Source organism: Empidonax traillii, unplaced genomic scaffold (assembly GCF_003031625.1).
Source record: "Empidonax traillii isolate 1590-97213 ecotype Southwest subspecies unplaced genomic scaffold, ASM303162v1 scaffold10:size5872457, whole genome shotgun sequence".
In the NCBI taxonomy this organism is placed as follows: Eukaryota; Metazoa; Chordata; class Aves; order Passeriformes; family Tyrannidae; genus Empidonax; species Empidonax traillii.
Window position 1 is genome coordinate 542,030 of NW_020955203.1, and position 13,185 is coordinate 555,214.

At 43.8% G+C, this 13,185-nt stretch overlaps 1 protein-coding gene across 17 annotated transcripts in view; it reads right to left on the bottom strand.

Moving 5' to 3' along the window:
- Nucleotides 1–13,185, bottom strand: part of CELF4 (CUGBP Elav-like family member 4) — a 705,933-nt gene that overhangs the window by 39,307 nt on the left and 653,441 nt on the right. For 12 of the 17 annotated variants that reach the window (XR_003571384.1, XM_027885287.1, XM_027885278.1 and 9 more), the window contains 2 exons: nt 13,046–13,126; nt 6,875–7,018 (listed from right to left, as the gene is read on the bottom strand). Coding sequence is in view for 16 of the 17 variants with exons in the window: in XM_027885287.1 (XP_027741088.1) it covers nt 6,875–7,018; nt 13,046–13,126 (225 nt within the window). In the remaining variant the exon portion in view is untranslated. The remainder of the gene's footprint in view (nt 1–6,874; nt 7,019–13,045; nt 13,127–13,185) is intronic. The other 5 variants (XM_027885377.1, XM_027885358.1, XM_027885368.1 and 2 more) reach the window with 1 other exon arrangement.

Consider the following 13,185-nt stretch of genomic DNA (forward strand, 5'->3'; position numbering starts at 1 on the left):
TCTGAACCGAAAAATACCAGGGGTCTGGCATGTTTAATGTGCCTGGAAAATGGATTTGGTATTGTTTCGGCTCAGGTGCTCAAATTAGTGGCTTCTTCCATTGCACTCTGAGCTTTGATCTGCAGGCTGTACCTATATGGGAGTGACAATCTGAGATTTTCCAAGGACTCAAAACAAAATGTATTGCCACTAGATCATGAAAAGTAAAGAACAGAGCCTAACTCTATGAGCTAAAGGAAGAAAGAATCAGATAGAGACTTTCCTGAGGAAATTTGAAATCAGTTTAACAGTAAAAAAAACAAATAAATCAAACTTAATCATAGTACTTGTAACAGCAGCAAACAGAGCTATACCTTTCCGTCAAGTCTTTCCTAATAATGCATCTGCCCAGTAAGAATTTCTTTTTACCAAAAGAACAGTCAGAAAAAAAAACAAAACAAAACTTTTGATCTGATAAATAACCCTCCTCATCCATGCATCCTAATGCCCTGTGCAAAGGCGTCAATGTACTGCTACAAGAAGGGGAACCCAAGCAACACTGCTAGGTTGTCCCACGATCACCTACATGGGGTAGGAACATGCAACTGGAATTTCCTTCCCTTACAACACCTTATTCCTGCACCTGCTCATTTCTCTGGATGAACCCAAGGAGAGTTGTTGCTTTTTTTCTTTTTTTTTTTTTTTTTTTTTTTTTTTTTAATATATTTTTTTATTAAATGAGAAAGTACCACATTTGGCAGGGCATATTGGAGGCACATTGTCAGCAGGTGCTGAACAATATTTTTCTAATGTACCTCTGGGTCCCTTGTTCCACTCCTATGTCTTATGGAGTGCTGCCAATGCACTTTAGACGTAATATGCAATGCCCCTGGTCCCAGGGCCCCTCATAGCTTTGTCAGTGTCCTAGTCTCTTGATGCGTCTTTCTTCTTTCTGTTTCAGCTTCCAGATTGAAACCCTGTAGATCATCATGACCTGCCTGCTGCCTTGCATTTCCCACTCCACCCTTTTACCATCACACTGCAGCATTTAACTGCCACAGCATGTTTTTAATAACATGATACAAGCTCTACCCATCCCTCAGCCCTTCTCTTGAGCTTCACCCCCTCCTGTGTTCAGTTCTCATTTCTCACTGCTTTTCTCACTTTTAATCTCTCTCCTTTGTCTCTTCAGTTTCTCTTCATAAGCTAAGAGGAGTTTAGTAGGGAACAGAAATATTTAACAGCAAACTTAATTAACTGTTATGACCCTCATCAAGTGATGTTATTTTCTCTATTTTGGCACTTTTAGAGAAGACTGGATGCTTTTCCAAATAAGGTGGCCCATTAGTAACTTTCAGCTTTCCTGCAGGGCCTGCAGGAATCTGGAAGGGAACTAGATGTTGATGTTGTCATGAGGAGTCAAACAAGAGATTTCCTTTAGGACATATAAATCTACAGTCCTAAGAAGCCCTTGTATTTTGCAGTCAATGCTAAAATGCTCCTTGCTTTGTTTATTGTGGGACGTTTCAAAAGGGGTGAGACATCCCTTCTGCTGATGGGAAAGTGTGTCTGGAGCGCACAGAAAAGGAGGAAAACATCTGGCAGTTGTGGTTGCTTACACCTGGGGTGTCAGAGCATGTCGAGCTGAGTGGAGGGAAAACACAGCGTCTCTCTGGGCATAAGGCAGGTTGTTGACATCCTTCTGGAGTCATTGTCCCATGGAGAGAAACTGAAGCTACCACACCACTGGGTATGGGAAACAGGCACATGCCAAGGAGACATGTGGGGAACATGGAGCAGAACTGGCCTGTCAGTGTCTACTGTTCAATGGTGTGCAAAAAGCTGGCAGATCCAGGTGCTTATTGCTTTCCGAAAGAGGTGACTTGAGGAATGAATTTCCAAGTGTTCCAGTAAAGCAATTCCTCCAGCCTTAATTTATCTACATCTTATTTGACACCTTGGGATAACCATTTGACCCCTTCTGCTCCGTCCTTGTTCTTGTTTTTCTAATTTCTGTCATGCCTTCCTAATTAATATTTCCCAAACCTATCTTTTTCTCTCTCTTCTCTGTTAAGACATTTTTCTAGAAGATGTCTGTCTCTGTATTTCACTAATTTAATGTCTTCAAATGCTTTCTTAAAATGTGTCTTATGAGACAAGTGAGGGTTCCTTGGCTGTATTGTTGCATCACCCTATGAGAGAGGTAGAGTTAGCCATGTGTGGGCATGGTGAAGAACAGCTCTTCTCACATTGCTTACTTGTCTTAGCAGCCTTACTAGTGTCATTTTTCCTGGAGTTTTCTTTTATCCTGGTACACAAACTGCTCACATTTAAACTATCTGCATAACTGAGAGGAAAATTATCACCAGAACCATTGAGACCAGCACAAAGATGTTTTTCACATCCTCTGACATTTAGCATACCTATGCACAGAACAACCCACATGCGTGTAGTGGGAAGGTGGGAGAGCCAGTGCGATCTCTGCCTTGTGCAGAGACAAGCTCTGGGGTCCTGCAGATGTTGACATTCAGGCAGTGGCACACTGTACCTCCATGCAAGGCTTCCTGGATCAGCCTACTGTGAGAATGGGAGTCACTGTCTTCAAGGAACATCCGACTCAGTGTAATTTTTCACAGAGTGAGACAATGGTACCTGCTGTGGCACTGCTGTTTTAGTGGGAATAGACAGCATGGCTCAGCAGGAGAAATATGCTGTCTGCAAAAGAGGTGTATGTACCAGCTGGGCATTGGGTGAAGGGCTAGGGAGACAGGCGAGAGAAGGGCAGAATGGTAAAGAGCTGTGAAGGTGAAATCAGTAATTCTGAGTACAAGAAAGTGGACAAGGCAGAGCCTGAGGAGAGACCCAAGGAGATGCTGATATGGTTGGTGTGATGGAGGCTCAGGCTGAATGGAAAAGAGAGGAGTGGTCTGCCCTTGGCCATGTTACAGCTGCATCAGGGTAAGGCTGGAGGGGAAATAAAAGCCAGAGGTTGAAAAAAGTGTAAGAGAAAATGAAGGATTTGGGTCTAGCCTGGATTTGTGCAGTAGAAGAAAAGTCAAAGGCAAAGAAGCCTTCCTTTTCAAACAACTTTTTTTCAGGGAGAAGTCAGGGTGGTTTCTCAGGCAATCTTACAAAATACAGCAGGCAGTCCCACTATGGAAAAGCACAGACATATTTTAAGCACTTTCATGTTTTATATATGATATTGGTGATTTTTTATATATGATATTGGTGTTTGCTGTTCGCTGCTGAATTGGGGAAGTCAAAGGTTTCCAGGCCAGGCATGGTTTCTTTAGCACATGCAGGTTCTAGTGGTTCTCTGCAGGGTCATGGACTCCAGAACCAGTAGAAAGGCTCATGGCTGATTTCACCTTCCTCCTAACACACCCATGAATGCCCTGACATTATCCTGCCACTAGTCACCAAAGGAGATAAATTTGCACTCGAAATGCAGGGGAGAATTCAGAGCCAAAGAGTAAGGAATAAAATCATATAATGACAGGATCATAAAACTGTTTGGGTTGGAGTTGGAAGGGACCTTAAAGATCATCTCATTCCAACCCCCCTGCTGTGGGCAGGGACACCTTCCATTAGACCAGGTTGCTAAAAGTCTCATACAGCCTGTCCTTAAACTCTTCCAGGGGTGGGGCAGCCAAGTTTCCCTGGGCAATCAACCTATGCCAGTGCCTCACCACCCTCATAGCCAAGCATTTCTTCTTAATATCTAAGCTAAATCTCCCCTCTTTTATTTTAAAGCTATTCCCCCTTGTTCTATCACTAAATAGTCTTTTCAAAATCCATCTCCATCTCTCTTGTATCTCCTTTAGATACTGGAAGGTGCTATAAAATCTCCCCAGTGACTTCTATTCTCCAGGCTGAACAACCCCACCTCCCTCCATAGGAGAGGTGCTTCAGCCCCCTGATAATCATTGGGGCCCTCCAAAATTCTATTTTGACATTCTGCTCTACTGACTCATTCAGTTTGGGCCAGCTGCTTACAGGTAGCTCAACACTGAGACAAAAGAAGCAAATGAAGTTTTTCTGTTCCTGTGGAAAAAAAAAACCAAACATGGTGACATTTTTCTTCATAGAGTTTTTTAAGTTTGTCTAAAGCAGGACTTCTTGACAATTTCTTGACAACCTGGGGCTAGACTCTGTTACAGCAATTTATTTGGGATCTGCATAGCAGATATATTTTAAAAGGTCATATAATGGTGGAATGTCTTTCTGGGGCCAGATAGAATTGTCCCCCCAGGCTAGCAGTTGGAGAGCTTTAGCTGGGTTAAAAAAAAAAGTGATACAGAATGCAAATGCTATGTTCTTACATGTTGAGTTTTGGGAAATGTTTAAGCAGAGAAGGAAGGAGTTTTTCTACTTTCAAAGTTAATAAAATCCCTTCTATTCCTTTAGGAAAAAGTAATTTATTTTTTTTTATTTAAATTTACTTCCTGATCAAAAATTTAACAATCAGTGCCAGCTTCAGTGGACTTAGCAAAAACAAATGAAAAGCCCAATGCTCTGTACCCCCCTTTACATTTTTACATTGCTTTAAAGCAGGGTGGGAGGTTTTGAAAAGCAGCATGACATACCTGTGGTAATTGGATACCTGTGCTTCTGCTATTTCTATCCTTCTGGAGTTGGTGCACATGGCAGCACAGTCTCTCATCTGAGACCAGCCATCACAGCAGGCACTCAGCTCTATGGGTAATTAAGTTAAATACAAAGAAAACTGAGGCTTGACACTTGGGACCCAATACTGACTGGACTTGGTTATTTGCATCTCAGAAGCTAATGTGAGGTGACCAAGATCCACTAGCAATCTCTAATTCCTTCTTTTGCTGGGCTGTGAGCTTGAGTAGACACTTCCAAAGGGCACCTTCCTATTTCAGGCTTCAGTATCCTGCAATGAGCTTTGGAGTTTACTTCATCCAACAAGCTGATGTTTAGTCTCTCCTGATGTGACTCAATATTAAGAAAAAATTCTGCTAAGATCCCTCAGTTCCTGCTCACTTATGAACCTTGATCTCACAGTACCTTGGGAAGAGCAAAAAATGCAGCCCCAAAACCCTGCCCCACAAACTAGGTATGTGTGGCTATCCTCATGAAGTCTTGTAGCCATGAGCCTTTGAGCTGAGCAGGGAGGAGGCTAATACCTGTCCAGAAGACATTCTGTCTTTCCAGAGTCAGCTCTCACCTAATTTCCCCATTTCCCTTTGGTCTTCCCGCTTGTCAATGTGTGGAGAACCAGGCTCGGTATTCCTCTAAATATTGATGACAATTTCACTGCCAAAAGTCCATTTCTAATCTGTGGATCTCCTTGGAGCATTAGTTCCCAGTGTCACCTAGACCTTTGGTGGTCTATTTATCTTGTTACGAGCTCTTATATGGTAGGAGCTCTATAAAGCAGATGGGCTCTGGAGAGAATGGGGCTAATTCATAGTTTTGAATTCTCATTTGAATTTCCCAAGTGCCTCTGCACACCGAACTTTTTGTCCTTCATTCCTCTGGTGCTCGAGAGTGCAGCAACCCAATGACTCCTGGTGAAGGGGAGCTCAGTGTCCCTCTCATCAGGGGTCAGGTGTCAGGGCTCCTTCAAACAGAGGGGAAAATATCCTGTTCAGAACCTCTATGGATGTGCAGGAGGAACTGTGCATAGAGAAAGGGTACAAAACTCTTGAAATACTGTCTGACATGCACCACAGCTAGCAAGGGATGAGGTAAGAGTTTTGGGAGGTGGGCTGTTCAGGAAAGGAAAGGGGAAGGCAGCATGGAAGGGAAGCATAGTGTGGAGATTGAGAGTGGCTGTAAAATCAAATGAAACTCCAATGAGTCTTAGCTCTGGAAGTTTGCCTGAGAGACAGAGTCCAGATTAGCTGCAAGTAACAGGAAAAGAAAAGCAATAGTTTGTTCTGTTGCACTTCTCAGGGAAGGTCTGCAAAGAGTGCAGGATGGCAGAGAAATTACAAATCCCAATGGTGGGCACATGGATGGGGGAGATACCCTGGCAGGCTCCCCATGCTGCTGCACTGCCACAAGGGAACCTTTGCAAACAGCAGCATACCACTGAAACCCCGTATACACATTACCCCATGGCTGTTGGCTGGCTGAGCCCACCCTCAGGGTGTTCCTGCTTGCTGCCCCACAGGCAGCTCAGGCTGTGCTCTTTTCCTGCTCCAGATGGTGGGGTTGAGCCAGTGGTGAGACCAGAGCTGTGTGAGCCCGGTGCAGCTTTCAAACCCAGCCTCTAGCACAGCCTGTCAGTGAGGCACAGGGTTACCTTGCTCTCTCTGTATCTGCTGGGGTGCTGCCTTGGGTCCAGTGGGCTCAGAGCATGTCTGACCGTGATCCTCCAAGAGCCATCCTCCCCAGTCCCACCCAGCATTTCAGCTGATGTTCAGCCCTTATATCCCCTTGCAGTCTAATGCATCACAGCTGCTTAAAAGCTGCCCCCACAGCTCTGTCTTCCCTTCAACCCCATGACCCCATGTTTGTCTTTTTTTTCCCTTAGTCACAGAAACTCCCCTTTTGCCACATGCTCCCTCTGCTGATCTCAGCAATGCTTCACCTATCCCCTAGCCCCGCCCCTTTCCTCCGGGTTCTTTAGTCTTTCTTGTACCCTCCCCACCTCCCCTTACAAGGGGGGATATTTTCCAGCCCACCACCAGCAGCTGCAGCATCTTGCTGCTGGTGAAATGCCAAACCTTCGCCTCTAAGCAGCGCACACAACTCTGAGCATGAGACAATCAGGAGGGAAAGTGGGAAGGGGGAAAGTATTGACAGGAGTAAGTTGAGAGAAATCATAAAGCTTAAGCAGAAAGAAAGCAGTTTGAAAGGTAAAGTATTCAGAGAAAGCCCTTTCCTGGATGAATCTAATTGTTTTGTTATCTTTACCCACCAAAGCATTTACTTTGGTTTGTCGCCCGATCCACAAACACTTTCGAGGAGATGACATTACCGAAAGGCAGGAACATCTGCATCAGCTCAGCATCCCCAAACTCCTGGGGCAGATGGTAGATAAACAGGTTACAGCCCTCTGGTCCTATCAAGAGAAAAAGAAGACTCATGAATGAAGAGAAATAGGATACAAGAAAGCACATGGTGGAGATTTACTTTGGCATCCTCTCTCTCTGACTGGTGACGGGTCACCTCTAGGAAGCAGCTTGTAGACTCTCAGAGGAATGGACAAAGCACAAGACCAGGAACTCAAAATGTCACCTAGAGGCTATGGTAGCTTCATTAACCTTCCCAGGACAGACATCAGGATAAAATCTAGAGACAGAGGAATGCACCAGCACATATGGCTATGGAAAGGCAGAATGGAGGAATAGTGACTCAAAGAATGAAAGAATATGGTTCATAGTTTTCTTTTGTTCCTTGTAACCCACAGGGTCATTTTGTTCTGTAGAATTTTGGATTCGGCCCCCAGTCTGACTCATCTTGAAGACTCCCCCAGATCAGGGCAGTTTGGCCATGTCCTCCATTCTAGAGGGTTCTGCAGGAGAGACTGCACAACTGTTTCCATCTCCAGAGAGATGGATGTAAATCCAGATTATTAGACAACAGGGACTGGCTTTTTTGGCTCAATGCTGTAGCATATTCTTTTACAGATTTCAGAGCCTACTTAAGAAAATATCCAGAGAGGAGTATGAAGTTTTTTTAAATCGGAAAGCCTCAAAAAAATGTTCTGTTGAAATAATATTTTGGGACAGAAGAGGGAGAACCTGCCTCTGGTCAAATAGTCTAGAATGAAACTTTTCAACCTGACTTTTATTTTTAAGCATGCTGTCTTTGAGCAACAGTCTAAAGGGAACAGGTGTGTCCAAGTGGTTTTGTTCAAAAAATTAAACACTTAACAGATTTTCAGTTTTCAATAGCAGAAAACTGTACAGTTCGAGGAGGCAGGGATTCTTTTTTTCATCACCTTATTTCCAAAGGTATTTCCAGGTGATGCCCTGCTCTGTACTGGCTGTGACGGGTAACTCCAGCCCTGCTTTGCTGAGAAGGGACACAGTGCATGCCCTTTGCCAAAAGGGTAAGAAGTCAGAGAGAAGGAGGGTTTCCTCCTTCCCCCTAGTCCGTGTGCCTATAACCCTGTGACCTGACTCAGTCAACTTTCCCCCTTTTATGTCTGTGGGGAAGGAAAGGGTTTTTTAATACTCTCGTTTTCTTCATCAGGGCATAATTACAGTGTCATAACACAGCAAATTACAACTTTGCCTTTCCTGTTAGGGAGAGGAGTTTGCCTAGATGCTCCCACCTTTTATTAGCCATTACTCATCCCCCCGGCTGGCAGGAGAAGTACGGTGAAGTCAGGATTCTGGCAGATGCCCATTTAAAGCTCATTAAAATTCCTGGGCCTCAGCATGATTGAAGTCACAGGCTCTCCACATTTCCTTTTGGATTAATGGAAAATGAAGCCCTAATGAATATTTGCTAAGCACAATTTTCCCCACTAATTTGCTAAAAGGACTGTCATGAAGGAACAGCTGATCCTTTGCATCTTGTGCATTTCCTAAAGGTCATGGGGATGGTAACAGGGTTTCTTCCAAATGTGGGGGATAGTGGTATGGTGGGATAATTAACTAATTAGGCACCCGGTCATCTGCTTAGCTAAATTACTTTTGAACCTCAGTGGCCCACAATCAGGCTCCCCTATTTCATGCCAAGCTTTTCCAGCTTCCCCCCACCTCCTTTCTGCCTCTTCTTTAGTTTCCTCACTGAGCAACTATCCCGTCTCCAATCCTTGCTGCCATTTGCTTCCACACAATGTGGAGTTATTGGCATGGTAAGCTAGATATGAAACAGTCTGAAAGTGTTAAACAAACACCAACCCCCTTAGGTGTCTGTTAAAATTGAGAAAATTCTGCCCAGGAGAAGAACGCGGTCCAGAATAACAGGGAAAAAAATTCATTCTTTCATCTGAAAGTGCCCCAGAGCACTTCTGCTATGGGATTTGAGATCCACATTATAATAGAATGGGTAAAATCTTGGCTTTGCTGCAATTGGTGGCAAAATTCCCACTGACATCACCAGAGCCAGCAGTTTGCTCTGTAAAACTGGCCAATTCTTTCAAAAATACCAGCTGCATTTCCTGGGGTCTTGGATTCATTGTGCATGAGTACGGATTCTGCCTGTGTGTGCTGAGAAACACCTACCAAGGCATAAGGCAGACCAGGAGGCACACAACTTCATCTAGACCATGTTTAGAGGCTGGGCTCAAGGAGAGAACAACCCTTAGGTCACCTTGAAATCAACTTTTCCTCGCACGACTCAGAGACCAAGAGTGAGAGACCAGTGAGGATGTGAAAAAAGCAGGGACCATCCTCAAAGCCCAGCTCAGCTCTGAAATGTGGCTGGGAGACCTGAGCTGTGGCTTCCCATACTGACTCAGACATGCAAGGCCAAACTCACTTTGTTCCCGACTACAGAGGGTTTTTGGCTAATTTTCAGTGCTGAAAATGCCACCTGCCTCTGAGAAAAAAAAAAAAAAATTGTGATAGTTTGATTTGTTTTGTCAACCTCACATATAAAAATTCTGCCATTAGAGTTTAACAAGCAATTTTTTGTTGAATCCATCTGTAGGTTACCTATTGCAGTTAGAGTCCTTGGTAAAGAATTCACAAAACATGACCTGTCTGCCTCAGCCCTTCTACCTTGTTGGACTTTTTTTTGCCTGCTTCAAGTCAATATGGGCACTCCATACAAGGCTATGGGTTTGTGTATATGGCTGACTCATCGTACATACATGTATGTTTTTAAGAAACTAAAGACATGAGGAAGAAATTCTTCCCTACGAGTGTGGTGAGGCACTGTCACAGGTTGTGAGAAGTTGTGGATGCCCCATCCCTGGAAGCTTTGAAAGCCAGGTTGGATGCGGCTTTGAGCAGCCTGGTCTAGTGGAAGGTGACCCAGCCTGCGACAGGGTCTTGGAACTAGGGTTTTTAAAGTCTCTTCCAACTCAAACTATTCTATGATTCTATGAGTTGTTCATCTCAGAATTTTATGAAAGTCTAAGTTAGTTCTCAGTGCACAAATACAATGAGTTTTAAGGCACTTGCTCAAATCACTGGAGCAAGAGAAAAATCACAGTGGGCATGGAAAAACTTTACTGAAGACTCCAACTAACTTGCTGGAGAGAAAGTTCTTGTTTTGAACAGCATTAATGGATTATTGGATATTAGTATCCTTGGCAGTTCAGGGCTGAGTACAGTAATAAAATTATTTACCAAGGCTTTACTTTTATTTTTAAAAGGGCTTTGAGCCAACTTGAAATCTAACTCTCATGACACTTTATGAGAACAGAAAGAAGTTTCGTTTTTACACTGATGTCTACCATGGCTCTTGGTTTTATGACCTTCAGGTGTATATATTTCTTTCGTTTATACAAAAGAAGCACAGATAGCCTTGATTTGAACAAAAAAGAAAGAAGGGCTTTAAGGAACGCACAGTTCATGAATTGTCTGTAGATTACAGGGAGACCATGATAGATAATGGAAAACCTGTGACTGAGGGCACAGAACCACATGATTGATTTGGTTTGGTTGGACCTGAGCTGCTAAGCCACTGCTCTGCCCCTGCTCCTCAGACTTCAGCTCATTGTTAGTTTTTTTAGCACCAGGACAGCTACAGACCCAGCTTATCCCTGGGTGCCCACTGTCAACGTGAGTCAACTCCATCTACCTGATCAGATATCAACTATGTGTCATCATATCCCCAACATCAGAGGCAATGTCATAAGGAAAGGCTATGATTAGACTTGTTTTCCAACAGTAATTAAAACTGGGCTGTCCTGTAAGGTTGTGTGAAGTTAGGCTGCAGCACTCTGGTCAGCTGCACACCTCACCTCTACAGCAAACACTCAGAGGCTGGAATTTCATTGCCTCTTCTGCGCCTGCTTCCTATTCAGTCCCCAGTCTGTTTGGGAACAGGGCACATGAGAGTCACAAGCCTGTACTACTTTATTTTAATATATAAGTGTACTTCTGAGTTTTGGAAACTACATTAAAATGAGTAATACCATACAAATGTAAAATTACCTCCAAGTGTTCTGTGGTTGACATGGCCTGAATCAAGATTTCATCTCAAGCTTTGATAGTTTTGGATCTGTTCCACCCCATGCACCCTGTCAGCTGCCGTCAGCCTCAGTGCTCATGTGGAAGTAATGACTAATCTCTACAGGAAGGTTCCAGCAGCCAAACGTCTCTGGGCTTGTTATCCAACTGGGATGCGGGAGTGGAGAGTTTAGCATTGTTATTAACAGTGTGATCATTGGTGTTACTGTTGTGATAGGGCTGGTACACTAACGAATCGATGTTTATGCCCATCCTTGCAAACATAAAGTACTTTTCTCAGCACTGGGCATTATTATTGTCATTAGAGTTCCCTCTTGCTGTGTTTTCCTGTTAAAGGTTAAAGATGCTTAAAGGTCTTGACCCTCTGCTAAAAGGGAGTGTTGTGTCTCATAGATTATCCCTCAAGCAGCAGAGAAAGCCACAGCATCCTAACACTGCAGGAAAATGAGGGACACTGGGAGTGCCAACCTGCATTGGACTAGTCGTACATCTCTTATCTCTGGCCCCCAACCACCTCCATCCTCAATACCAGCTGCTTACAAGAAGAAGTGAAGAGTTATGAGATAACTTGTCCACTGGGTGACACTCACTCCCAACCCACAGAGACACACCATGCCTTGTGAACACAGGGATCTTCAGGCAGAGGGTCTTCAAAGTGTGCACCACAGCTTTCCCCTGCTCCTGATGGTTCCTGGCACTATGCTGTGCTGAGCAATGATCTGCTCGCCATTTTGTCCTGTGCTTAATCTAGCCCCAGTAAGTAATAAAAAGCAAAGTCCTTCAGCATGGGGGAAACATCTCTGTAATGATACGATAGGTCTGTGCATCTGTTCTCACAGCAGGGACATGTACTGGAGCTAATCAGGAGCTGGAAGTTGTGTTCCCCAGGAAATTCTGACATAGGAAAAAAATTAATTCCAAATTAGATGGAAATGCCAACATTTCTAATTTTCTTACAGAATGAGATTTCTCCCCCAAAGTAGTTCTAGGCCATCAGAATGTTTTAGTTTGATAGTGTAATCTTGATTCATTTCATTCTGACTCTTACACTATATTAAAACGTTAAATGTAATTACATATATATAATAACACATATAATATAGAATATATCTGAATTAGTGATCTAATAGAGGATAAAATTTAAATAGTAACTATCTAAAATGAGGGTTGCTAAGCTGGAGCACCTGACTTTTAAAGCCTCACTTAGGCAAGCAGTTCCTTCTTCCTGTCAAAAGGGAGCAGTGGGCTCCTTGGAGGACAATTGGAACTACCCAAGTGGGTTGCCTCTGAGGATTCCACTGCTCCCCACTGACTGTAAAGGGAAAATTACATGGCATAGTTGTCTCCCAAAATGTTTACATGCAATAATGTTACATTTACCCCTCCTTACTTTTCACGTCTTCAGTGAAGCCATCCAATAGATTAACCAGGCTCCTCTGATAGTCATTGTAAAGAAATAGGTAACTTTACTACTTGATTTTTCTCATCCTGATACAGAAATTATGCTCTACAGGATCTGTTTTCAGATTATCAGTGGAGGCTGAAAGGACTAGATAAGCTACTCTAAATAGCAGGTCCTCGATCTCCAAATAGCAGGTGCTGGAAATCATGTTACTGGCTTTTAACGAAGGAGTTGCCCACAAACTTCTTTCTTTCAATGCAATTGCATTTTTATATGCTTTCTCAGACACAGACCCCCACTGGACGTTATTGCCTACGTTGCTAATGGGTGTTTCCATGGCCTATGCACGTCAGCATGCTCTGGTCCCTGGGGACTGAGGACATATCACCAGCAATTCCCCATGAACATGTTTCTCCATACTATCCTTGGTGACAACGATGTTGTGCCATATATGGAAATGGAGAAATACTCTGTGGACCAGGGATGCAAAGCAATCAGGCGTTTAAGGGATACTCCAGGTGTACAAGGAGGGGAACCAACGTGGTGGGGATGGCCTGCTGGGGTCACAAAAGAGGAAGTCACTTTTACTCACCTTCTCTCTGTTGTTGTGGAATCATGGGAGGTGGCTGTGGGAACGCTTGGCTAATCTGGCCATAAGCAGCAGGATAAGCAGCTATAGGGGAGAGAAAGGGAGAGAAGAAAGAAGGACAGATTTCAGTGCTGGGAAGCGAG